Source organism: Erpetoichthys calabaricus, chromosome 6 (genome assembly GCF_900747795.2).
Source record: "Erpetoichthys calabaricus chromosome 6, fErpCal1.3, whole genome shotgun sequence".
Classification (NCBI taxonomy): Eukaryota; Metazoa; Chordata; class Cladistia; order Polypteriformes; family Polypteridae; genus Erpetoichthys; species Erpetoichthys calabaricus.
Window position 1 is genome coordinate 27430535 of NC_041399.2, and position 26686 is coordinate 27457220.

Genomic DNA, 26686 nt, shown 5'->3' on the forward strand with positions numbered 1-26686 from the left:
GGTCCTTGCTGTCAAAAAGGTTGGGGACCACTGTACTAGATGACAGGTATGCTTTGATATGGCTGAGGAGTCCTGTTCATCATAATCATATTGACATAGTAGTGAACACCTTAAGTCTTACCCATCTTCAGCAAGGTACTGGCATTCAAGGTAATGCTCCTGTTTGGTCCAGGTGATAACAGGCAGGCAGAAGTTTCTCTGTGTGCCTTGGGGATTGCTTCTCCTCTTCTACTCCTCTGACTTGTTGAATCCCCAAAGAGTCCATTCTGGGTCTCATATTATTCTCATTGTACATGCTCCTCTTAGTATACTATATGGTATGGCATTTGTTCACTGTTATGCCGATGACACACATATATATTTACCTTTGAAATGGTGTCACTCTACTCCTAATTGAATTGAGTGAAATACTGCACTTCAAGTATGTCATCACATTTTCTTGATTTTAATGTAAAGAAAGCCAAGATTGTAATATGTGGGCTCTCTGACTTCCATAGTGCTTCCAATTGCAATCTTGGTCCATTAGCACCATACATCAAATCCTGTGCTAGTAATTTAGGTGTGATATTAAAATAGAATATAAATTCTGTTGTTAAGGCCAACTACAAGCGTTAAGTAAAACCAAGCCCTCTTTGTCTATTGCTGATCTTGAAAAGGTGACTTGTGCCTTTACTTCATCATAATTGGACTACTGTAACTCATTATACACCAGAGTTACCCCGTAATCCCTTTCTCATCTACAGCTGGTCCTATACACTGCAGTTGGATTTTTGACAAGCACACAAAAGCATGACCATATTTCTCCTGTATATAAGTTTCGCTTTATTGGCTCCAGTCCATTATAGGGTTGATTTTAAGGTGCCTAAATGGGTTAGCACTTTGATATCTCTCCCACCACTTACACCTTTACATTCCATCTTCTCACCAACTACAGACGCTATTAGTAGTGATGACGGCTTGACTAAAACTTAAACCTGAGCGTGCTACGAACTTCTCTTCTCCTTAGATTTTGATTAAAACTGGTTCCTTTAATGTCTTTATGGTGTTTTTTATGTTTTAATGTCTTTTGTTTAACTTTATCCTGTGTTAGAGTGTAGTTCTTTTTACCTTATTTATTTTAAGGTATATCCTTTTGGTCAACATTTATTATTTACAAAGCACATGTGAAACAAACTATACTAAACTAAGTCACATTTAAATATGAAGAATGGGCGAGATGAACAGCAGTCCTTTTGCCTTGGAACCACCATCTGTGTTGGCTGAAGTTGACATTTTCCACTCATCTCTTACTTTTTCATCATAGCATATATTTGTAAATTTGAATACTGAACGTAGGGATTCATTTTGTTCCTATTTTTATCTGTCATTATTGTAAAGCACTTTGAACTTCACTACTATATGAAACTGTGCCGCATAAACAAATGTTGTTCTTTTTAATGTATTTGACTGCATTGTTTATATTGCACAGTACCTTGAAAAACACGAGTGCCCGGATTCATAGATAAAGCCTAACTATCTGATAACCATCAAATGACAATAAGAACCAATCACACAGAAACAATTTGGGGACCAAATCTGGAGAAAAAAAACAAACGGTGATCAAAGTCTATATTCTATTAACTTAACTTCAAGTTCACTTTCAAGTTTGCTGTTAAAAAACAAGGTAAATATTCTGATCTTTTACTCAAAATAAAGGTAAGTGGAATAATGTCAATGAATTGTATTACCCAAACTATGACAAGTTCCAAATAAGTTGCTAAATGCTTATTGTTTTTGGACAGAAAAAATTGATGAAAAAAGTACTTCCAAAAACAGATACATGCTAAAAAAATTCAAGCAATGTTCTTCTAACAACATTAAATGTAGACGTTTAAAATAATAGTAATCCCTGCAGATGCTTTTTAAAAATAAACCTTCAAGAAAGAAAAAAAAAAGAAAAAACACAAACACAAACACATTTACTTCAGAGCTATAATACTGAAGAAAGTGTGTGCCTGTTCCAGCAGTACTGGCTGCAAAACAGTAACCAGGCCATGTCAGAGCACACTTGTGCAGAAAGTCTTAATAACCAGTGTGGCGGATGGCCGAGGTCCATGCCCCCTTCACTGTATATTCAGGGGGAGCAGCCCTGGAGGGTACAATACCTCCCCCTGGACAGTAGATGGCCGCCCCCCTGGGTTGGAGCAGTGCCTCGGTTTTCCACAGGGCTCCAGGGGAATTGGAGTTGGGTGCAGCCCTGTTGGCTCCCGCAGGTACCGCCAAGGGGTTCTGTAACTGGGAGTTCTGGGCCCGTGTGGGCAGCGTATTCGCCACACTCGGAAGTGCAGCCGGAACTTGCCGATCAAGCACCTGGAGCACTTCTGAGTAGACTATAAAAGGAGCCTGCAACCACCACTCAGCGGCCAGAGTCGGGTGGAGGAGGACAAGGTTGCCTGGAGGAGTGTTGGTAGAAGTGAGGACTGTTTTGGTGTTAGTGTTTAGGACTGTGTTGTGGCTGGGGGGATTATAGGGGAGACGTGCCCTCCAGCTGAAGAAAATAAAAGTTTGTTTTATTTTTCTACGTGCCTCCTGTGTCCAATATGTGTCAGGTCGGGCACAATACAGCACCGTTGTTACACCAGTCAGATTCAGATCAGATAAAATGTAACTGCACAAATTGGAATCAACAGTAAAAGGACTGATTTAGTGATAAAATTAAACAATCTGCTTTATATCAGACTATTCAGCATTTACTTATGATGTAGGACACCAGGATATAGGATAAAGTCGATCTGTTAGTCTAGGCCGTCAAAACTGAGAATTTTCCTGACTTTGACTGTGACTTTGTCTTTAATGAGGGTTATTCTCTTCAAGAAAGTTTCTGACTTTTTACGTTAAGTTTCTGCACTGTCAGCTGGCCGTAGCCCAGCTCAACTTTAAATGACTAAAACAAACAAATTAGTGCAATTAAAACTGTTCCACGGTGTTTGATATAATTTGTGGGTGTATGTAGGTAATTTATTGTTAAATCGATAAAATTTATAAATAGCAGTAAGTGCTATGAACCTATACTGAGTGAAGAGTGCCATACTAGAATAAAGTGAATTATCTGCAGTTACAGGCAAATATCTCAGGCACATTATGAAACATTATCAAAAGGAAGTTTTGCTGTAAAAGCCAGTTAGACTTGAAACAGCTGAAAGCTAAAACACAAAGGAGGAGACAAACAAAATAAACAGCTCGGCACCATCATAAGGAAGATAAGATCTACAAAGTAACCAGCAACTTAAAACAACCTAAATAGACAAATGAGTCATCCAATCACTTAAAAGGATAATGCATTATTTTATTAAGAGTCAGTAGTTTTTGAATATTTATAAAACTTAGCTTAAATACCAGTAAACATAAATTACAGTAAGAAACAAACACACTGAACATTTAAATTTTTCCCCCATTGTTTATATTTAATGTAGCAACAAAATTTTTGGGGAATCTGTACATTAGCAATAAGTGCCAAATATTTACATTAAAAGAATGTAACAGTTATAGTGAGTACTAAATTATATCTGGAACATACAATCAAGCCAAGTGAAGCCTTGCAATTATTAATAATACGTGATACATCTTTTAAATGAATCATGTTTTAATATTAAGGTATGTTCTGTGCAGATAATCTAACATATACCAGCCTCTGTTGAAGGAATCAGGGATATATTCTCTAATGTATGTACAGATTGTTGTGTGGCTGTTGCATTATTATTATTATTAGCAGTTCAAAAGGAGAGTAGTTACAATGTTACAACTGGCAAAGCATCTTTTTTAATGTCGACAATTTAAACCTAATATATTATTTAAAATCCAAAATTATTACTAAATTTTTCAGTGTGTTTGTAAACTGAAGCTATGCTTTCAAAGGAAATTTTTTCCATATTATGCCCTCTCAAAAATAGTTAAGTATTTAGCATAAAGCAGTGTATAATTTTAGTCACCAACTGCTCTATTGCATACAAACAAATGTCAAACAACACTGATTTTATAATCAACTAGAATATTCTTTTTATTACATTTAAAATGTATGCAATTTGTTTTCTCCTCTACTAAATATAAACCATGAAGAAAGGGGTTTTTTAAATATATTTTGGCACTAGAGCAGTGAACATGTTCTCATAAATTCAGAATATATGCAATACTGTAAATAAATGGCTTGTGTTTCTGCCACATATTTCAGTAAACATATTCATTCTGTGATAAATAAGCTAAGAATAACTACCCTAAAATTAAGTTTTACAATATGAATTACATGCATAAAACAGCTTTTGATATACCTTTATATACACATTCTTCTTACTCCGCATTCACAACAGAATTTTGCATGATCTACTGGGTATTTTGTGCCACATTCATGGCAAAATCTGGATAGCTGCTCAGAGACAATTCTGTCACTTCTCCTGTTTGGTACACCACTCAAACAATCCCCTGCCTCCAATCCACTTCTGCCATCTTTCCTGAAAAATTCAATAAAGAAAGTAAATAATACACACAAAATTACAAACAATCAAAGCTGAACAGTGATCAAAGACCTCAGATGTCTTGGGGGTCACATCCGTTTTTTTGTTTGAAATCAGTAAAAGCACCCTAACATTTAATCTGTTCATGATGAAACTTTATGGCTTGTCCTACATTGTCCATAGCACATAAAAACGGGCAGCAGAATCAGCTGAAAAAAAGACCAGGAAGGCACAACATTGAGCCAGCATCTGAAGACGTTGTAAGGGTTAAAACAAGTAACATAAACCATGTTGCGATGAGGTATACTACACCAGGAATAATTAATTTATATAAATATAATTATAAGAGGGCGGCAGGGAGGCACAGTAGTAGCGCTGCTGCCTTGCAGTAAGGAGACCTGGGTTCGCTTCCCGGGTCCTCCCTGCGTGGAGTTTGCATGTTCTCCCCATATCTGCATGGGTTTCCTCCGGGTGCTCTGGTTTCCTCCTGCCTTGCAGTAAGGAGACCTGGGTTCGCTTCCCGGGTCCTCCCTGCGTGGAGTTTGCATGTTCTCCCCATATCTGCATGGGTTTCCTCCGAGTGCTCTGGTTTCCTCCCATAGTCCAAAGACATGCAGGATAGGTGGATTGGCGATTCTAAATTGTCCCTAGTGTGTCCTGGTGTGTGTGTGTGCCCTGTGGTGGGCTGGCACCCTGCCTGGGGTTTGTTCCTGCCTTGCGCCCTGTGTTGGCTGGGATTGGCTCCAGCAGACCCTGTGTTAGGATATAGTGGGTTGGATAATGGATGGATAATTATAAGAGTCATATAAATGTGGTCATCTACATACTGGGCAAGTAATTACATTTCTTTATTTTTAAGAGTGATGGCAGTTGAATTTCTTTCAGTGATTTTAATTTCTGATACAGTAAACAATTAAGTATCCTTATTTTTACTCATAGAATCAATCCATCCATCATCAATAACACTGTCTAATCCAGGTTTGCTTGGTGGGCCAATGGGACTAATCAGCAGAGTTGGGTATAAAACAGGATCCAACCTGTATTGCAGGGCACACTTCCGTCCATATCAAGATTCAATGACTTAAACATGTCTTTGGGATCGGGGGAAAAGGGACAATCCAAAAAAAAAATAAAATAAAAGCACATAAAGAAAGGGAGAACACACAACTCAGTACAAACAGTGTCCACACTAGAAATCAAATCCAAGCAATTTTACCTCAAGTATAACAACATACTGCAGGCTACATCATAAGAAGGTTCAGAAAAATGTAAGCATAAGCATTTTTTTTACAACAATGTAGGACAAGTGGGCATTATCCATTCTTCTAGGCTTTAGTGGCACACCAGGCATGTTAAGAAAGCAGATTTTATCAGGGATGCAGACATCCAGCTGCACAAAACCCCTACTTGCATTCCAAACTAAGTAATTGAACTCCATCTGATAACAAAAGTGTAAATCAGAGATGCATTGACATCTCTCCAGATGCCCCTCTGCAGACGACTTGAGCCAGAATGGACTCAAACAAGGGCAAAGACCTATAATTCAGGGGGTGACAACCAAGATGGACAGAAGAACTCGCCTATTAAAAGACACAGATTTTGTAACTGGAAGAGCCTTTAATCCAATCAGGTGATGGTTCAAACTTTCTTCATAACCACATGCAGCCCATCTCTCAAAGTAAGTGAGAAGAAGAAAATAGAGAACAGAATGGCAAGTTAAGAGAAATTCTGGGATTCTCTCTGGGTGAAGATAAACCTTTAACTTACAGTGTGAATCAAGATCAGGTCAAACTAAACGCTTTCATGTATGAAATGATTGGTATGCAAGTATGCATAAAGATGTATCTGAGGTTAAGGAAAGGTGGTCACACTTTGTGATTATAGCAGTTCTATCTCTTAAATTGGGAAGCACCAGATATATAGATGACCTCTGTGTGTTTTTCAAGATGCCCCGTGTATTAGAGATGTTATTCCCTTTTCAGTTGACAGATTTCAGGGAACATGCCTTAGCCTAAAAGTCTTGACAAGCTAAACAGATGTGCAGTGTACTTTGGGAAAGTTGAAAGGCAAGCCAGGATTCCAAATATCTTACATAGTTATATAGTGAAGCGGTACCTTAGAATGTTTTACTTAGTCTGTTTGAAGCTTCCAGTAGGGAATGAACCTTGGCTGTTGTGATTGTGACTTAGCAACTTTCCTGTGTTTCGGGAAACTGTAAAAATGTTAGCTGTTCTGCTTGCAGATAGGTAGGCAGATGCTTACTTTTTTCTGGTCGTGGCTGACCTTTATCAGACTTTTTTTCCAAAAAGGTTCTCTCAGAATTATTCAGTTGTTGCTTTGCTGCAAAAATGGAGTGTTTAGTTCAGATGTCTTCTGTTGCTTTTGTAAAGAACTCAGTTCAGTTGTAAAAATTGACACTTTAAAATGGAGACATTTCAATAGAGCTTGCTGTTTGCTGTTTTTAGCTGCTGCAAATTTGCAAATGAGTTCTCCCTCTGGCAAGAAATTGCTCTTTTCAGTATAAAATATAAAATGGTACAATAAGGTACTGGACTATCTAGGAAATGTCATCTTGGACTGAATGAAGACTGGATGAACTCACCCAGGAGGTATATAGTAATTCTTTGCATTGCTTATATTTGCTTTTACTGGTTTTCATGTTAACAAATATACCTTTGAAGTGAACACTTCAATCAACATCTCTGTCTGATTAGTAGCAAGCTAACAGCTGGACTGATCATTCCTCATCTAGTTCCGTTTTCTAAAGGGATCAAGGAGATGCTCTCGAGAAGCTCTCTATTGGTGGCAAACTGGGCTGAGGCAAAACATTGAAATTAAAAGACAGTCCTAGTCAGTAAAGCAGTCTGCAGTTAGAGGTCCCTAGGATTGAATATGGGCAGGGAGAGGGGGAAGAAGGTTATGGGTAACAGTTGCATGGTTGGTTTTGTCATTTCTTCCTATCTGCCATTAAGAAAACGCCCAAGTAGTTAGATGGTACCTTTTGTGTTAGGTGCATTTGACGACATGATAAAATAATCTGACTGAACAGCTTGTTAGGTTTTTTTTAGCTCAGCTGTTAATGGTATTATCTTGAGCACGAAGGATGACTGAATTCTTCATTGTAAACAATATTTTCTGTCTCAAAATTACTTTAAACTTTATTCTCAGAAAATATATATAAGCTAGTATTGCTCCTCACAGATAAGCTGATTTAGCCAGCTGTCAGAAATAATGTCATGGGAACTGTTCTCTTTGCGTTGTACTGCCTAATGGACTAATACAACACCATAAACCAATACATGTTTTAATGGGTTCATAATTGACTTGTTTTTCTAATGAATAAATGCATGTCTCCATGCCTTCTTAATCATGCTTTCATCACATAATATACGGAGTATGGCAAGCGGCTGGGGGTGGCACCCAGCCAGGATGCCTGAAAAGGACCAGAGGAGGGATTACACCTCCTCCAGACCACGTGGGGGTGACCGCCCTGGTTGCTTTGGGGACCACGGGAACTGAGCTTGGAAGCTCAACCCTATAGGGGCCCGTGGTCTCCGCCAGGGGGCGCCCTGATGCCTGTGGAGCCCTGGCCCTCAGCACTTCCGCCACACCATGAAGTGCAGGGGGCAAGAAGCTCCAGCGACACCCAGAGTGCTTCCGGGTACGCAGCCGGTACTTCCGTCACACTGGGGAGTGCCGGTGGAAGATTATCGGGAGGCACCTGGAGCATAGCTGGGTGTGTATAAAAGGGGCCGCCTCCCTTCATTCGATGGCTTGAGTCGGGAGTGGAGAAAGACGGAGCTCGGGAGGAGTAGAAAAGAGGTGGCCTGAAGAGAGGCAGCATATTGGAATGGCCTGAACTTTGGGGGAGTTTTGGGGTTGTGTGTGTACCTTGTAAATAGTATATTGTATAATAAACGTGTTGTGGGTGATTATACGATGTCTGCCTGTCTGTGTATCCGGGCCAGCCTCCACAGGAGATAAATGATCATGCCGAGTCTTGTGTGTGCTGGTGTTTTTGTTGGCTGCACAACATGCTGATTAAAAGTAAACAGAAACTGAATTTGCATTTAAAATTTAACTTCAACAATTCAACAATTGTTGCTAAAAACACTGATCAATGTAATGAAGTCTGCAAAACAATTTACAAAATATTTATGCGCAATTTGCCTTTTTAGCAATAATCTATCAACAGCTACTAACTGCAAACAGTGGCATGTAGCCACTCAAATTGTCTCTGAAAAGTAAAGTTATTTTTTTCATAAACAGCTGATACATGTATCTGACTCATATTAAAAGATTAATACTCTGCCGTTTATGCATAAGGGTGTAATTTAAAGAAAAAAAGGAGAATATCTATCTGTACAAGGTAGAAATTTGAAAGGAGACACATTTAACTGCACTTGAAAGACGCATAAACTTTAAGTTTCCTTCAGATGCATATAACTGGTACCAGCAGCTTCATGGTCCCTGGAATATTTCACCCCCTTAGCTAGTTGGTGGATGGCTGTGTTTGGTGTTTATTGGGCTCAAAAGTTTCCATTTTTGTCAGGGTGAAGAATAATCAGTGATTCAAAAACTGTTCAATTTATGGCCACTTTCCAAAATGTCTAACTTTAGACAATAATTAAACTCTTCTGGATTATTTCACATGCATATACTTTAGCGTACCTACAATGGGAAGGTGTGACATTTTGCATGCTTAATCTGGTAATTTTATGTCTTTTATCACAATCCCAGGATTTTTTTTTTTTTCAATTACACTAGGACTTGATCTGTGCAGCTGCTAAGTTGGCAATCCTTAAGATTCTTGACCCAGTTTTGTTTGCACTTACACTCTACCCAGGAGTTTACTGATACATTTATGCAATACTCTGCATATGTGAAACGGCCTTCTGATTTCACATCTTCACTTTTCCCTATAATTCTGAACATGTACAACTCCTAAAAAAATCCAATCTGGTTAAAAGTGAAACAATTCTGGATAGAAAATAACAGCAATAAATTGTATTATACCTCCTCCTGGTATTCTGAGGAATTAAGAAGCAGAGGCAGCTTAAAATACTGGAGTGACCATAAAAGAACATCTGCTTTCATGAGTTCTCAAAAGTATTTCCTAGTAATTTATATAAACATTGCAGGACAAAAATACTGTATATACTGTAACATTCACTGGGATTTCTGCAATCACCGCTTACCCTGTAGAATTGTATTAATTATCAAAGCTTCATTGTTACTTTACTTCTCGCTTTCCCCAACTTGCAGTTAGGCAGCTCTCAGTGAATGCTCTGCTCTTCCTATACTATGCTCTTTATGTCTGAACACACAGTAATTTCTTTAGTACTATTCTGTGCCTTCTGAGCTCTTTAAAATAAACTGCTTTCCTTGTATTTAATCTCCACTGATTACTTTTACTTTTCTTCCTTGCCCTTGTTTAATTAACTCTCCTATTTACTTTACAGTTCCAATGTGTAGCTACACCTATGTCAATTCAAATGACTCTTGCCTTTTAATCTTCTTAAATACTTTTGAAGAATGTTGTCAAACAGCTTACTAGTACCGTGTCAAATAAAACCAAAATTGATTTGATTGTAAGCTACTTACCTTCAGTGCTTACATTCTTAAATTGATTAAAAAGATATGATTAACTGCAAATATATTTCATTTAAATGTAATGAATTTACTTACTTAGAAGTGTAGCTATCAGGATTATATGCCTTTTTCCTATTGGCTGTAACTACTGACGTGTTCTTCAGAGAACCTGGAGAAGATGGTGTTCTAGACTTCATATTAATCCTGTAATTAAATCCAATTCAAAAAAGAACGGTAAGCTTTATCTTTTCTTTTATTTCATTGATAGCATGTTTGAACATGTTTAGTTGTCAGAAACTGCTCATATCAGTGTTATCATTCAAGGCCTCTGATAAACCACAGAAAGTAACAACTTATGCAACTGGTATTGTTTCTGCCATGCAAAACATGCAGTGTTGCAGATGTTGTACGTATTTTAGTGGAAACAACATAATACATAGATGTACATGATACAGGTACATCTTTTAAAGAATAAATAATTTACCCACATTTCAATATTATACAACTGTTTTCTTTTATAGAGAAAAGTTAATATGAACAATAAATGTGCAATTTCAAGTTAAGGTAATTTATTTTTCAAGTTAAGGTAATTTGTTTTTCAGCATTTTATTTATTGGCTCAGGCCAAATTCATTACAAATCTACATTCAACATCCTCTAACATGGGCGTCCATGGAGAAAAGTCAAGTTATGCATTTTAAATTTCAATATGGCACTCTTTGCATTGATGGATTTGGATTGAAACTACCATGACAAATCTAATAATTATACTACATTTTCAATGTTACAATTGTTTCAAGCTCCATTTATTCATACACCAGCTGCATTGCTAGCTTTTATCCATCCATTATCCAACTTGCTATATCCTAACTACAGGGTCACGGGGGTCTACTGGAGCCAATCCCAGCCAACACAGGAAACAAACCCCGGGCAGGGCGCCAGCCCACTGCAGGGCACACACACACATCCACCCACACCAAGCACACACCAGGGACAATTTAGAATCGCCAATCTACCTCACCTGCATGTCTTTGGACTATGTGAGGAAACCCACGCAGACACGGGGAGAACATGCAAACTCCACGCAGGGCGGACCCGGGAAGCGAACCCGGGTCTCCTAACTGCGAGGCAGCAGCGCTACCCACTGCGCCAACGTGCTGCAATTTGCACAAAGAACATCTATATGGTACGGTGATGAGAAAGAAGCCCTTTCTGCACTCATGCCACAAACAGAGTCGCTTGTTGTATGCAAATGCTCATTTAGACAAGCCAGATTCATTTTGGAGCAAAGTGCTTTGGACTGATGAGACAAAAATTGAGTTATTTGGTCGTAACAAAAAGCGCTTTGCATGGCAGAAGAAGAACACCGCATTTCAAGAAAAACACCTGCTACCTACTGTCAAATTTGGTGGAGGTTCCATCATGCTGTGGGGCTGTGTGGCTAGTTCAGGGACTGGGGCCCCTTGTTAAAGTCGAGGGTCGGATGAATTCAACCCAATATCAACAAATTCTTCAGGATAATGTTCAAGTATCAGTCACAAAGTTGAAGTTATGCAGGGGTTGGTTGGATATTCCAACAAGACAATGACCCAAAACATAGTTCGAAATCTACAAAGGCATTCATGCAGAGGAGAAGTACAATGTTCTGGAATGGCCATCACAGTCCCCTAACTTGAATATCATTGAAAATCTATGGGATGATTTGAAGCAGGCTGTCCATGCTTGGCAGCCATCAAATGTAACTGAACTGGAGAGATTTTGTATGGAAGAATGGTCAAAAATACCTCCATCCAGAATCCAGACACTCATCAAAGGCTATAGGAGGACAGCGTCTAGAGGCTGTTATATTTGCAAAAGGAGGCTCAACTAAGTATTGATGTCATATCTCTGTTGGGGTGCCCACATTTATGTACCTGTCTAATTTTGTTATGATACATATTGCATATTTTCTATTAATCCAATAAACTTAATGTCACTGCTGAAATACTACTGTTTCCATAAGGCATGTCATATATTAAAAGGAAGTTGCTACTTTGAAAGCTCAGCCAATGATAAACAAAAATCCAAAGAATTAAGAGGGGTTCCCAAACTTTTTCATATGACTGTATATGTGCAAGGGGCATTTTTTTTAACCCCAGAAAAACTGACTTCTAATGGCACTGAACTTTACTAAAATTAAAGCATGCAAAGTGTCATAGAACAGCAACACCTTTTGGTTGTTTTCCACCACTTTTTTGATATCTGAATCTATTGTTTCCATTGAACTGTTAGAGGGAGGTAGAGCCTATCTTGTCAACAAGGATATGAGGCAGGAACCAAACCTGGACAGGACTTACACTCACATTTAAATTGGCTAATATACTTCTTTAGGATGTTATAAAAAAACAAAAAAAAACAAAAAAAAAAAAACACTTACCCTCCTTGTGGACTTGAATTCAGAGATGGAGGAGAGAAATGTGATGAATTAGTCTTATTTGCAGATGTAGACAATATTCTAGTTGAAGACAGACCTTACATGTGTGGGGGAAAAAAAGGGAGTGTAAGCAAACTTTGGATCTATAATAAAGGTAAGAAACAACTTTTTAATATCAAAACAATTAAAAGATATAAGAAGATGAAGAAAAACATAAAGCCCTAGAAGGTTGTTAGTCTGGAAATCAGTACTTCACGAGTTGAACACAGGGCTCTTAACCAATGACCAATTCACATCGTATTTTAATAATGAATCTTTATATTACCAAAATGACAATTTCCCTTTGAGGATTAACAATGTATATCAAATAAAAAAAATCAAATCAAAATTATTATCATATTATTATAAAACCCCAAATGTGTGTACTGCATAATGTGTACAATCTCGAGATACTACAGTGATTGTAAAGAGCCCAAGAACAAGACATTTAATTTCTTAACAGTAGCTACAGCAACTACAGAAGATATGACCATTGTGAAAACCATATATATATATATATATAATTTATTATATTATTATTATTATATATATTTACTAGCTTTTACCTGCGATTTTGTCTGCGCGGGACTCTGTTTTAATATACTTTTTTTCTGAAATATATATATGAAGTTATAGTTATTGCCCGTGACTTTGTTCGCGTGGAACTTCTGACACCGTGGGAGTGTAAATATTTAATTGGTTTTTAGAGGATTTCTTTATAAACAATGTTTTTTGTTTGTTTATTAGGCGGCACTAATATTATCAGGCTTGTGGGCGAACTTACACGTGAGCAAACTACGTAAAACTGACCGTGGGAGAAACAATCTTCCCTTAAATCTACGCCAGCGTATTTCAAAGTTTGGCCCTGAGACTTATTTATCGTCATGGCGAAGCATACTTTGAGGGGAAATTCCAGTCTCTTAAAGTCAAAGGGGAGGTCATTGGATATTAGAGGAATGCGTGGCACGAACACTTTTTCTCCTTGAGAAAATAATGGCTTTGATTACATTTTTATGCAGGGCTTTGACTTGCAGTCTAGTGCCATTACATAGTTTCGGTTTGAGTTGGTAAAACCTGGTGTAACTCTTGGTTTGACGAAGATGAAAATATGGCGTCAATTTCAGGCATCGGAGATGCGGGTCTTTTTAATCCTTGTGTTGTTATTTTTCTGGTAATAATAACCTTTGGCATAGTTGAAGTCGAAACTTTCAGAAGAGGATACTTTTTTTGTGATGAAACATAAGCATGAAAATGACCACTCGAAAGATTTGCTGTGAACCTAAGCCGTTTTACAGGGTTATCATTTATAGACCGAACTGCATAGCATCAGGTTGCTCACGCAAATGATGCACGGCTGTCGCTCACTTTACCGTCAGGCAGAAATAGAAACATCCCCTTCCTCATTCCACGCATGCGCGCCGTGTCATTCGCCCCTCTTCTCAGTGGCAAGAGAACGGATATAGTTGACACCTCCCAATTCACCCCCTTAGGGATGGAATTTCAAAAAATCCTTTCTTAGCGGTTATCCATGTCATTATAGGAATGCACTGTCAAAATTTCAGCCCTTTAGGTCCAGCGGTTTGGGCTGTGAGTTGTCTGTCAGTCAGTCATGGAACTGTTTTATATATATATATATATATAGATTGTGGCAGACGGCTGGGGTCCATGCCGGGTTGGGACACCCCTTCACTATATGTTCAGAGGAAGTGACCATGGACTGTGCAATACCTCCCCCTGGACGCTAGATGGCCTCCCCCCTGGGTTGAAGCGGTGCCTCGGTTTCCCGCAGGGTTCCATGGGAATTGGAGTTGGGTGCAGCCCTATTGGGTCCCACAGGCGCCGCCAGGGGTTGCTGCAGCTGGGACTCCTGAGCCCAAATGGGCTGTATATTCGCCACACCTGGAAGTGCAGCCGGAACTCGGCAGTCAATGGCCAGAGTCGGGAGAAGGAAGAGGAGGACGAAGCTTGGAGGAGGAGTGGTGATGCCAAAGAAGAGTGTGCTTGTGTGTTACTTGTGGGACTGACTGTGTTGTGCCTATGGGGATCACGGGGAAGACGTGCCTCACAGGTGAAGAAAAATAAAAGTGTTCTTGTTTTTATACGTGCCTCCGATGTGGGTCTGTGTCGGGTCAGGTGCCTATATAGTGCCTTTTACTATAAACACTCAGCTTGAAACAAGAACAGCACGGTTATTTATTGTAGCAGGATCTACCACTCTCCTAAACACAGACACAGCAGTCAGGCAGGGTCGTGGCCAAGTAATACTGTTTCCTGAATTTATAATGTTCCTCGCATCATCCATCGACGACAGGTGCTTCCAGCGCGATTGCGGTTGGCTCGGATTTGCTTTCACGATGAGCCACTGCAGCACTTGGAGGCTACTGTTGCCCTGGCAACAGAAAAGCCATCTTCCACAGACGTGGCGATTGCAGGGTGGGATGCTCTTCGGTGTGTCATCCCATTGAGGCGAGTCCCAAAATAGTTTGCAAACCTTAGAATAGATATGCCGTTAGAAAACATTTCCAGCTCAAACTATTCTGGTTGAAGATACCAGAGTTTTCAGAATGACTCATCTTTAGAATGTTCACAATTAAATGGAGGCAAATACAAGCAGATATTTCTTGGTTAAAGATAAATCTGAAAAGCTAAAAGGTCACCGTTGCCTTTAATGCAAAGATGCGGATATATATGTGAATATTTGCTTTATTTAAAAAAATATATAACAGGTTTAATATATATGACTGCTACATATGGTACAATTAGCTTCTGACTAGATGCATTGTTTATATTAATTTACTGTGTGTATTAATGAAGGATGAAAAAATATTTAGATATATTAAAACACACAATTCTTAATGGTCCAGGAAAAATAAATTTTTACTAGATTATTAAGATTTGTCTATTTTCTCTGACTGCTGAAATCATGCTCTATTTAAAAAAAAAAAAATCAGTGAGTCCTGCCCTGCTGAGGGGTGGGTTCCATTAATCAAAAAAATATAAGTAAATTCATCATGCTCACTTTGATTTTATACAATGACTTGAAAGTTGTATTTCTTTTATGCTAACCTCAGCTACTTGGTGTCTCCTGAAAGAAGCTTGCTGCCCTGCATGCCCCTTTTATAACAAAATGTTGACGTGGACCCACCTCCATCCCCTACTCATTTCCCTTATCAAATACTGTCACAACATTGAGTTCTAAGATTTGCTACCAGGATGTCAATGTGATTTGATAAGCTCTGCCTATATTTTAATCAGAAAATATTAACAAGGGCCACCTGCTTGATTGGCCAAGAAAAACTGAAGTTCAGTATATCAGTTTAAATGTCATCAGCTCAGTTTCTAAAAGCTAGTGTCAAACTCATCCCATGTTCCTTCCAAGTACTGTATGCTCTTCTTACAAAACAACACATGAATAAATGCTTGCTGCATACTTGACAATGATTAAACAGTAAAATATAGCTACTTGTGCAGAAACTGCAAAGCTAAGATCATGTTGTGCTTCATTTCACACAAACATTTCAGTGTTCACTACTGGCATTGAATATTTATTATTAAACTCAAGCAGAGAACTAAGTATTCTTTAACTTGATCTTTCCTTACAGAGTTAACACAGCTTATTCTTCACTATATTTTGGATCTTCCATATTATAAGAAATGTACTGACAAAATTATTTGAAATTCATCTGCTTTGTACTGGAGAAAGTCCTACCTGTTAGCAATATTTCTAAAATGTAGTTTTTAGCTTTCAAGTTAAAAATTATGCTGATTAGAATAATACAACAGAGTGAAGGAGTTAAACATACTTTTCTGAAAAGTATCATATAATGTTCTGAAGATTACTATGAACATATATACATATGTCATCTAGTGTCTTCAAACTAATAACTTTTGAGCTGAAGAGCAGTAGTAAATAGCCAAGTAACAAAAAGCTTGCCAGACAGCCCTACTGTTTTGTGAACTTCATAAATTAAACAATGCACTATATAATGATTGTTAAAAAAAAGCTTATTTGAGATCCTTAATAAAAGATAAAGTATAAAAAGCAGCTCATACCACTTCCAGGAGGCTTAGTAGATGAAGGCTGTGGTAAGCGGGAAGATGGTGACACTACTGATGCTGGTGAGTTTGTCTTTTTTGCTGTTGGAGGCTTAATCTGTATAAAAAAAAGAACAAAACTCTCAATAATACTGTATATACATACATATATATATACATATATACAGTGCATCCGGAAATTATTCACAGCGCATCACTTTTTCCACATTTTGTTATGTTACAGCCTTATTCCAAAATGGATTAAATTTATTTTTTTCCTCAGAATTCTACACACAACACCCCATTAATAACAACCTGAAAAACGTTTACTTGAGATTTTTGCAAATTTATTAAAAATAAAAAAAATGAGAAAGCACATGTACATAAGTGTTCACAGCCTTTGCCATGAAGCTCAAAATTGAGCTCAGGTGCATCCTGTTTCCACTGATCATCCTTGAGATGTTTCTGGAGCTTAATTGGAGTCCACCTGTGGTAAATTCAGTTGACTGGACATGATTTGGAAAGGCACACACCTGTCTATATAAGGTCCCACAGTTGACAGTTCATGTCAGAGCACAAACCAAGCATGAAGTCAAAGGAATTGTCTGTAGACCTCTGAGACACAAATCTGGGGAAGATTACAGAAAAATTTCTGCTGCTTTGAAGGTCCCAATGAGCACAGTGGCCTCCATCATCCGTAAGTGGAAGAAGTTCGGAACCACCAGGACTCTTCCTAGAGCTGTCCGGCCATCTAAACTGAGCGATCGGGGGAGAAGGGCCTTAGTCAGGGAGGTGACCAAGAACCCGATGGTCACAGTGTCAGAGCTCCAGAGGTACTCTGTGGAGAGAGGAGAACCTTCCAGAAGGACAACCATCTCTGCAGCAATCTACCAATCAGGCCTGTATGGTAGAGTGGCCAGAAGGAAGCCACTCCTTAGTAAAAGGCACATGGCAGCCCTCCTGGAGTTTGCCAAAAGGCACCTGAAGGACTCTCAGACCATGAGAAAGAAAATTCTCTGGTCTGATGAGACAAAGATTGAACTCTTTGGTGTGAATGCCAGGCGTCACGTTTGGAGGAAACCAGGCACTGCTCATCACCAGGCCAATACCATCCCTACAGTGAAGCATGGTGGTGGCAGCATCATGCTGTGGGGATGGTTTTCAGCGGCATAAACTGGAGACTAGTCAGGATAAAGGGAAAGATGACTGCAGCAATGTACAGAGACATCCTGGATGAAAACCTGCACCAGAGCGCTCTTGACCTCAGACTGGGGCGACGGTTCATCTTTCAGCAGGACAACGACCCTAAGCACACAGCCAAGATATCAAAGGAGTGGCTTGAGGACAACTCTGTGAATGTCCTAGAGTGGCCCAGCCAGAGCCCAGACTTGAATCCGATTGAACATCTCTGGAGAGATCTTAAAATGGCTGTGCACCGACGCTTCCCATCCAACCTGATGGAGCTTGAGAGGTGCTGCAAAGAGGAATGGGCGAAACTGGCCAAGGATAGGTGTGCCAAGCTTGTGGCATCATATTCAAAAAGACTCGAGGCTGTAATTGCTGCCAAAGGTGCATCGACAAAGTATTGAGCAAAGGCTGTGAATACTTATGTACAAGTGATTTCTCAGTTTTTTTTATTTTTAATAAATTTGCAAAAAAGTCAAGTAAACTTTTTTCACGTTGTCATTATGGGGTGTTGTGTGTAGAATTCTGAGGAAAAAAATGAATTTAATCGATTTTGGAATAAGGCTGTAACATAACAAAATGTGGAAAAAGTGATGCGCTGTGAATACTTTCCGGATGCACTGTATATATACAGTATATATTATGTACAGTATATATATATATATATATATATATATATATACACACACACACACGCAAAAATATATTCATATTAATAAATATAGGACCAGTATGTATGATATATACATTAATCCACTCTAAAACCTGAGGCAATTAAGTTTTTCTAACCCTGCACTTGACGTCGTTTTGCTTAACCTTTGATTATTTAAAGGAGACCTAAGAGCAGCTAAATTTCCAATGCTGCAATCTAATATCAATTAGCTTTTTTATGTAATTATACTTTTAATTTTACTAACACTTCCTACAAACAGGTACTCCACTCCTTTTGTATACATGTATTTTCTACATCTAAATGTATCTTATAATGAAGGGTTATGAAACAATGTGAAGTTGTCTCTTTATAATACATTGCTGTCTTAAAAGAAAAGAAATATAAATCAGTTAACGTGAATGAAAAGAGATTGGGGTCAACAGGGAGATTGGAAAGCATATCTTATACTCTTTTAGTTGCTTCTTTTGTTTTTTACATTTTCTTTCTCTGCTCAAATGTTAGTGTAGTTAAAGTAGTCCTCCTTCCAAGAAATGTATTTCAACTTTAAATATTTTAGTGTGAAGACCAAGCACATCAATCTTTCTGTATGGTTAAGAAAATTACTGTCCTACCCAATAAGGCAAAAACCTATACACTTTCTTCAAATTGACATATTTGTTAATGCATGCATTTCCTAGAGTTTAAATGCTCTATGAATTAAAAGGAAACAATGCATTTCAGCAATGTTTTCTCAAACAAAACAGAAACAAATTTTAAAATTGAACTGGAAGAAAATTTAAAATCAACAGTTTTTAAGACTAAATCAGATTAAAATCAATAATGGCAAAAGAGTGGCATAAAAACTAAACTAAATGATGTCTAAATTACATAAATATTGCAAAACAGAATTACTTTACCTATTACCATTTTTTCCCCCCAAAAGTAACCCGTGGATTATGCTATTGTTGGTTTTTTTTTGCAATAAATGGGAGGGGCATGCAGGTTACTAAGTTTTTGGGTTGTCTAAATATTTGTAAACACAATTATCATTCTCTCTGCAAGTGAAAGATTACCATATGATGTACACAAGGCTCCATTTTATGCTGTACAAGTCCACAATCTGTTATCCACAACTCTGTCAGAAAATCGAGGCTTCACTCCAATGCTTTTTTCATACATCAAAGATCAGCAAATATTTCAAGTAATTATTTTTGTATCAATTGACTTTTGTTTCAATTGCAGCCTGCTCTAAAACCAGCTTAATGTCATAGAATATCCTAATAAATAGTCAAAATCATAATACAGTACTGGTATTGCCGAAAAATCTTGCAATTCAAAATAAAATGCTTTCTTGAATAAAACAAAAAAGCAGTCAGAACGTTCATTGGAATAATTGCTACTATCTGTTTGTGGTGATCCCCCATTTTACAAGTATGAAAAAGTGGGTTTAAAGATATCACAGTGACTTTTATTTCCCTAAGACTAGGTCTAGTGGATTTAGGATACAGAAAGCAATTACTGTGAAATGGATGCAGGCACCATCAGACTGGATAAAGAGTGCTTTGTTTTTAGTGCATAGCAAAAATACCAGTATTAAATTAACAGCTTAAGTGTTGATGTGAAAACAGTTTCTTATGCAATGTACTTAATTTAATACTGTAGGAGTAAATTTAATACTGGCGATTCATTTAACGAAATAATAAAATGCATTTTACTCTTCATTCCCGTTTAATGTCATTCTGCAACTTGTTCACTTTTGTCGGTTAGAGTTTCGTTCCATTGCAGAAACATTGTTCAATCCTTTGAATGCATTGTGGTATGGCTTGGAATTCCAGCAACCAAACCTACTTGCAAGGTTTAAGTGAATCATGTGTATTTTGTTTTATTCTGCCCTGCTGCTTGTGCACCTTCTCATCATCGACTGGCGATCGGGTTGGGGAAAAGGGGTCACTCCTGCTGAGCACACCGAGGAGCAGGAGTGACCCCAGGAGCGACCAAGAGCTCTGAGTGGCCTCACGTTGAAGGCCAAGGAATGGTGAGCAGGAGAAAGAAGCACTACTCAGCATGGAGCCCTGCAAACGGTGAGGGACTGGTGGACGGGAACCCATGGAAGATTTGAAGGGCGACTATGCCTGTCGACATTACTGCAGGGTTCTCTTTGATATATTTTATACTTTATTAATGTCAATCAAAGTCTTTTCGCATGACCTTTGGAGGTCAGAGTGCTGGGTCAACCATTGTACACAAACCCCTGGAGCAATTTTCACTTACAACAGGGTAAGCAGAAGAGATACCAGATTTTAGATAGAAGCACATTGGCTTGATGGGTTTTAATTGGATTTTAACCTCTGCATAACCGCTATAATTATATGGATTATTTATTTATTTATTTATTGTATGAAGAGCACTGTACTATTTTAAACCTTGTTGGATTGAACAAAAGGACTTGAGCACTTGGACCTAGTCTTACTGACTCTGTGTGTGTGTGTGTGTCCTCATTTGCCCAGCTCATCTTTGGTTTCGTAATGGAGCGTTCTGGGTTCAGGCTGCATGATCTTCACAATTTGTTTAAGGTTCGAGTCAGAAAGTTGTTTTCTGATTTTTTTTTTTTTTACTTCCAGCTATATATAAAAGTGCAAATTCTCAGCTTGGTATAAATGTTAAAATTAATAGGCCTATGTCTGTTCTTTTCCTAACAAGACTACCAATACATCTAGAATATGTCTCGGCATATTAACCACTTGTTTCAGTTTAAATCACAAGTATTTATGAGTGTTTAATTTCAGCAATTGCGACATGCACTGTAAAATCTTACTCTCCACCACTGGTAATTTCCACTGTGAATTTTCAACAAATGACAGATTTTTAGGCATCATTGAACTAATATAACCACATTTCTGTGTGTATGTGCGCACACATGTCAGGGTGGAAGTTGAAGAACTGGTTAATCCAAACTAAGCTTATAATTAGGGTTTTGATTAAATTTACTCCAGCAGTTTTTGCTCTAAGTAAATATTGGGTCATTACCGTGACAAAGTCAACATTTTAACTTGAATATTTTCATTGGATTTACAAGTTTAAGTCATCAATGAACATACCTTGATGGCTATCAAAGTAATGTTTTGCCTGTATGTTTTGATAGGGGTCTTGGGATACTATACCTTAACCATTTTCTCTGAAATAAAATTTGTGATTATTAGCTTTGTAAATTATCTTTTTTTATCTTGATGAAAATTGCTCCAGTAGAGTTTACTCTACAAATATAGTTATTTTGTCATATTTTTTGGCCTTGTGAAAAAAAACCAGTTTAAATGTAGATAAAGTATTCTGCTGGATATGTAACATTTTTTGATTCTGGAGAAAATACTATACCATGAGACTGCTTTGCTAATTTTAAGCTTTGAAATACTAGGTAGTGTAATGCCAACTACAAAATATTCATCTGATTTATTTTACAAAGGACAAGACTTGTAAGTACTCAAAAATTTTTCATTTTACTGCTCCTTCAAGTTACCTAGCATTTTGTGTTAAATTCTAGGTCTGTGTTATCTGATTATCTCCTATATTAATTTTTACTCTTCCACTCTTTTTAAATTCACAATTTTGTAAAATCAATTGATTAACTTTTGCAAGATTAACATCATTCTACAGTTGTAATTATTTCCATTAACTCCACCGTTTGGAAAAACACCGGTCCCAAGCCCGGTGTGGTGCCCGGCGGGGGTTCATGCCCAGCCGGGATGCCCAGGAAGACCGGAGGAGGGCTTGTGCCTCCTCCAGAACACGAGGGGGGGTCCTCCCTGGTTGCTTTGGGGGCCACGGGTACAGAGCTTGGAAGCTCAACCCTGTAGGGGCCAGTGGTCACCGGCAGGGGGCGCCCCAATGCCTTGGGAGCCCTGGACCTCAGCACTTCCGCCACACCCGGAAGTGCTGGGGGGAAGAGAATTGGGGACACCCGGAGGACTTCCGGATACACCGACAGAGCTTCCGGCACACAGGGGTGTGGCTACAGAAGCCGTTAAGATGCACCTGGAGTCCATCCGGGGTGTATAAAAGGGGCCGCCTCCCTCCAGTCAGGGGCAAGAGTCGGATGGAAGAGGACGAAGCTTGGTGAAGAGGAGTGGAGGGGTGATTGGTGCTGCGGCACTGGGTATATGCACTGTGCACAGAGTCCGATGAGGAGAGGAATCGTCTTAGCATCATCAACGACAAAACTTGCAACGTGGAATGTTCGCACGTTGTACCAATGCGGAAAAATTGGGACAAATGCTTTGCGAGTTTGACAACTATGGTCTGGACATTTTGGGCATAAGCGAGATGCGATGGACAGGAAATGGACAATTGGCCAGTGAGGGGAAGACCATCCTATACTCCGGCCATATTGAGCAGCATGCGGCTGGCGTTGGGCTCGTCCTGAACCAGATGGCTGCAGAAGCCTTGCTGGGATGGAAGCCAGTTAATGAACGAATCATCACCGCTCGGTTCCAATCGCGGCACTCGAAGACAACCATAGTCCAAGTTTATGCACCAATCGAGGATGCGAGCGACGACGAGAAGGACGCTTTCTACAAACAACTGCATGACACACTCAATGGCATTCCGAAGCACGACGTCCTTATTTTGATGGGAGACCTCAACTCCCAGATCAGCGATGATCGGCGAGGATGGGAACGTGCAGTCGGTCCGCATGGATCGGCGGTGGACACCAACGACAACGAAGATCACCTGTTGTCCCTTTGCAGCCTCCTCGATATCACCGTCGGTAACACGTATCTTGCCCATAAGACCATTCACAAGAAGACTTGGCGCTCACCTGACGGAAACAACAGCAACGAAATCGATTATATCTGCATCGGGAAAATGTGGAGATCATCACTCCGGGACGTGAGGGTCTATCGTGGCGCCGATATTGGATCAGACCACCATCTCCTAGTGGCCGCGGTTCGGTTTAAACTGAAGAAGACACTGGCACAGAAACCTGCCCGACCGTTCGCCATTGAGAAGTTCAAAGATCAAACTTCTAGCGACCTCTTTCAATTGAAATTGAGGAACCGATTCCAGTTGCTGCAAGACGATGTAGGCACCGACATCGAGGGCCAATGGATGCAGATTAGGGACATCATAATTGAAACTGCCGAGGATGTCATCGGACGCAGGCAAGGGACGCAACGCGAATGCTGGATCCGGGACCACACGTGGACGTTGATTGAGAAGACAGGCGAAGCACCACCGTGACCAAGCGAAGACCGCCAGTGAAAAAGAAGCGATTACCGTCAGATATCAAGATCTCGGTCGTCAAGTCAAGTGGGCCTGTCGAGCAGTTAAGAAAGCGTGGATGGAGAAGAAGAGCGCCGAAGCCCAGGAGGCTGCCAACAGAAATGATGCAAAGATGCTCTACCGCATTGTATGAGAATTGTCTGCCGCCAAGAGCAACATCAACATGCCTATTAAGAGCAAGAACGGCGATATCCTCCTCAGCATGGAAGATCAGAACGCCCGTTGGATAGAGCATTTCCGCGAGACCCTCAACCAGCCAGCTCCGGACTCAACCCACGATTTCGATACAATCGTTCCTTCCGAGCCTCTGGAGGTGAGTGTGGACAGAATCACAACGGAGGAAGTCAAGAAGGCGATTCAAAGTCTTAAGAACAATAAGGCCCTGGGGTTAGATAGGATCTCAGCAGAAATGCTGAAGCATGGTGGAGACAAGACGATCTGACAATTGACCCCGACTGCTAGATAGCGTCTGGCGGGAAGAACGGGTCCCGGTGGACTGGAAACGAGGCACCATTGTCAAGCTGCCAAAAAAAGGGACCCTCTCTGACTGTAATAACTGGATAGGAATCGCGCTACTATCGGTGCCTGGAAAAGTGCTTGGCATTATTCTGCTAAACCGACTCATTTGCGCTATAGACCAAATGCTGTGAGAAGAACAAGCGGGGTTCAGGCAAGGACGATCGTGTAGTGAGCAGATATTTTCGCTCAGGAACATTATCGAGCAATGCACCGAATTCCAAAAACCGCTCCTGATAAATTTCATTGATTTCAAAAAAGCCCTTGACAGTATCCACCGTAAATCGTTGTGGTGCATAGCCATACTCTATGGCATACCCCAGCGCTTCATCTCCATCTTCAAGAATCTGTATCAAGGCTCAAGCTGTTGTGAGAAGACCGAAGAGGGCCACACGGATTTCTTTGATATCAAGACGGGCGTCCGCCAAGGTTGCGTCCTATCGCCTTTTCTCTTACTCCTTGCGATTGACTTTGTCACCAAACACGCGATGGACAACGCGGGTTTTGGTATCAGCTGGAAAGCCAAGCTTGCCTCACCAACCTGGATTTCGCGGACGATGTAGTGCTACTAGCCTCGACCAAACCCTCCCTTCAACGAATGACCATCTCACGGAGTGAAGAGGCTTCGAAGGTGCGTCTTCGCATCAGCACTGAAAAGTCGAAGATCATAACCATCAACCGAAGGACCAGCGCAGGAATCAAGATTGACAATAAGCTGGCAGATAAGGTTGACCAGTTTACATACCATGGGAGCGTCGTGGCCAAGGATGGCAGCACGGACGTGGACGTCAGCTACAGAATTGGCAAGGCCTCAGCAGTCTTCCAATGCCGCCGCCAAATTTGGGCATCGGTCAGCACGCCCATCAAGATACGCCTCCTCAACACCATTGTTATTCCGACGGCCATCTATGCTAACGAGATGTGGAAACATACGCAGCGGGTCGCTGGAAAGCTGAACACATTCCAACAACGGTGCCTGAGAAAAATTCTTTGAATCTCCTATCGCGACCGCATCACAAACGATGAAGTTCTAAGAAGAGCCAACACTCGCCGACTGGAAGCGATTGTCACCGAGCGCCGAATGCGCCTTGCAGGGCATGTTCTCCGCCTACCAGAAAATTGGCACCCAAAGATCGCAATGTACTGGGTTTCCCTGGGGGGAAAAAGGAATGCTGGACGACCAAAGATCACCTGGAGAAGAACCCTGCATGAAGATCTCAAGAACATCGACATCAGTTGGCAAAATATGAATGCTATCGCTGAGGATTGACCTCGTTGGCGGACGCTTGTCGCCCGATGTGTGGAAATGCATGGGAGGAACTAAGTCTAAGTAAGTAATTATTTCCATTAAACTTAATCATAAACCTATGACACGATAAAATGGTATATCACAATCATACTTGAAAGCAAAACAGTCAGCACTGTGCAGCGATAATGCTGCTGCATTACACCCTGTTCTCTTGTGTACATTGTATTTACTACAACACACATACAAAAAAAACCCAAAACAAACGAGACACTGATACCAATCATGATACATAAGTAACACTATCAAGCATGCTATCGACTTGTATAGACTTCTTTGCTAGTAGTAAGAAGTGCTCTGCTGCTCAGCTTTTTTTTTTAATGCACAAATTTAATGCACAAGTGACGTGTCCATATAATTACTTACACTTTATTAATGTATCATGTTCAGGTTGGCCAATACTATATCAAAATAATCAAGAATGTAGAATGATTTCCTCAGGTAAAATTTAGCATGAATTTTTTTTTTGACTTCGAAGTATCCATGCATTGCAAAAAAGAACTAATAATTAAAATTTAGAACATAACTATGCAGTTCAAAGGAGACATGGTGATGTATGTAAAAGCAATACTCATTTTTGTTCATCCACTTGTGGATGAAGAAGTGATTGCAGTACTAACTACAGTCAAAAAAGTGCAACATACAGGCAAGATTATCACACATCCACACATATTCTCTGAAACTGTTGAGGTAAAGGTATTCACTCTATCACTCTAAATAGACTGTTCATTTCTAAATTTTGTGGGAAGATTGAGGATAGTGGTGTTACAATATTGAATCTTTTATTTGGAAAAACGGAGTATGAATGCGTTACTGAACTTGAAAAAACAGAGAAAAAAAGATAGTAAAACTCACATGGTATGAAGGACAATATTTTGATAATAAATAGCCAGAATGCTGACAAATACGAATGCTCTTGGGAAGAAGTATGATGGCATTTCAAAAGTCTATGTGAAAAGACTTTTTACAAAATTACACATTTTGTGAAGAAATGGAATGCAGCCTAATTTTCTAATTACAAACTGAAGTCGTGTAGCTATGAAGCAGTCCTGAACAGGAATTCTAAAAAGACTTTAAGTTACAACACTTGGAACAGACTATGAAATTGGTTAGTATATGTGAAGTTTTTTAAGCATAGGGTGTACAGTTTCATGTATTTAATCTCATTTTAATAGTAATGTGAAA

The 26686-nt window shown here is 39.5% G+C and overlaps 1 protein-coding gene across 1 annotated transcript in view; it reads right to left on the reverse strand.

Moving 5' to 3' along the window:
* Positions 1-3304: 3304 nt before the first annotated feature.
* The window catches only part of zc2hc1a (zinc finger, C2HC-type containing 1A), a 60225-nt gene continuing 36843 nt past the window's right edge, over positions 3305-26686 (reverse strand). Inside the window, exons 6-9 of the mRNA XM_028803436.2 lie at positions 16584-16683; positions 12495-12588; positions 10176-10283; positions 3305-4484 (exon numbers count right to left, since the gene is read on the reverse strand). Of these exons, the coding sequence (XP_028659269.1) occupies positions 4307-4484; positions 10176-10283; positions 12495-12588; positions 16584-16683 (480 nt within the window). The 3' untranslated portion in view covers positions 3305-4306. The remainder of the gene's footprint in view (positions 4485-10175; positions 10284-12494; positions 12589-16583; positions 16684-26686) is intronic.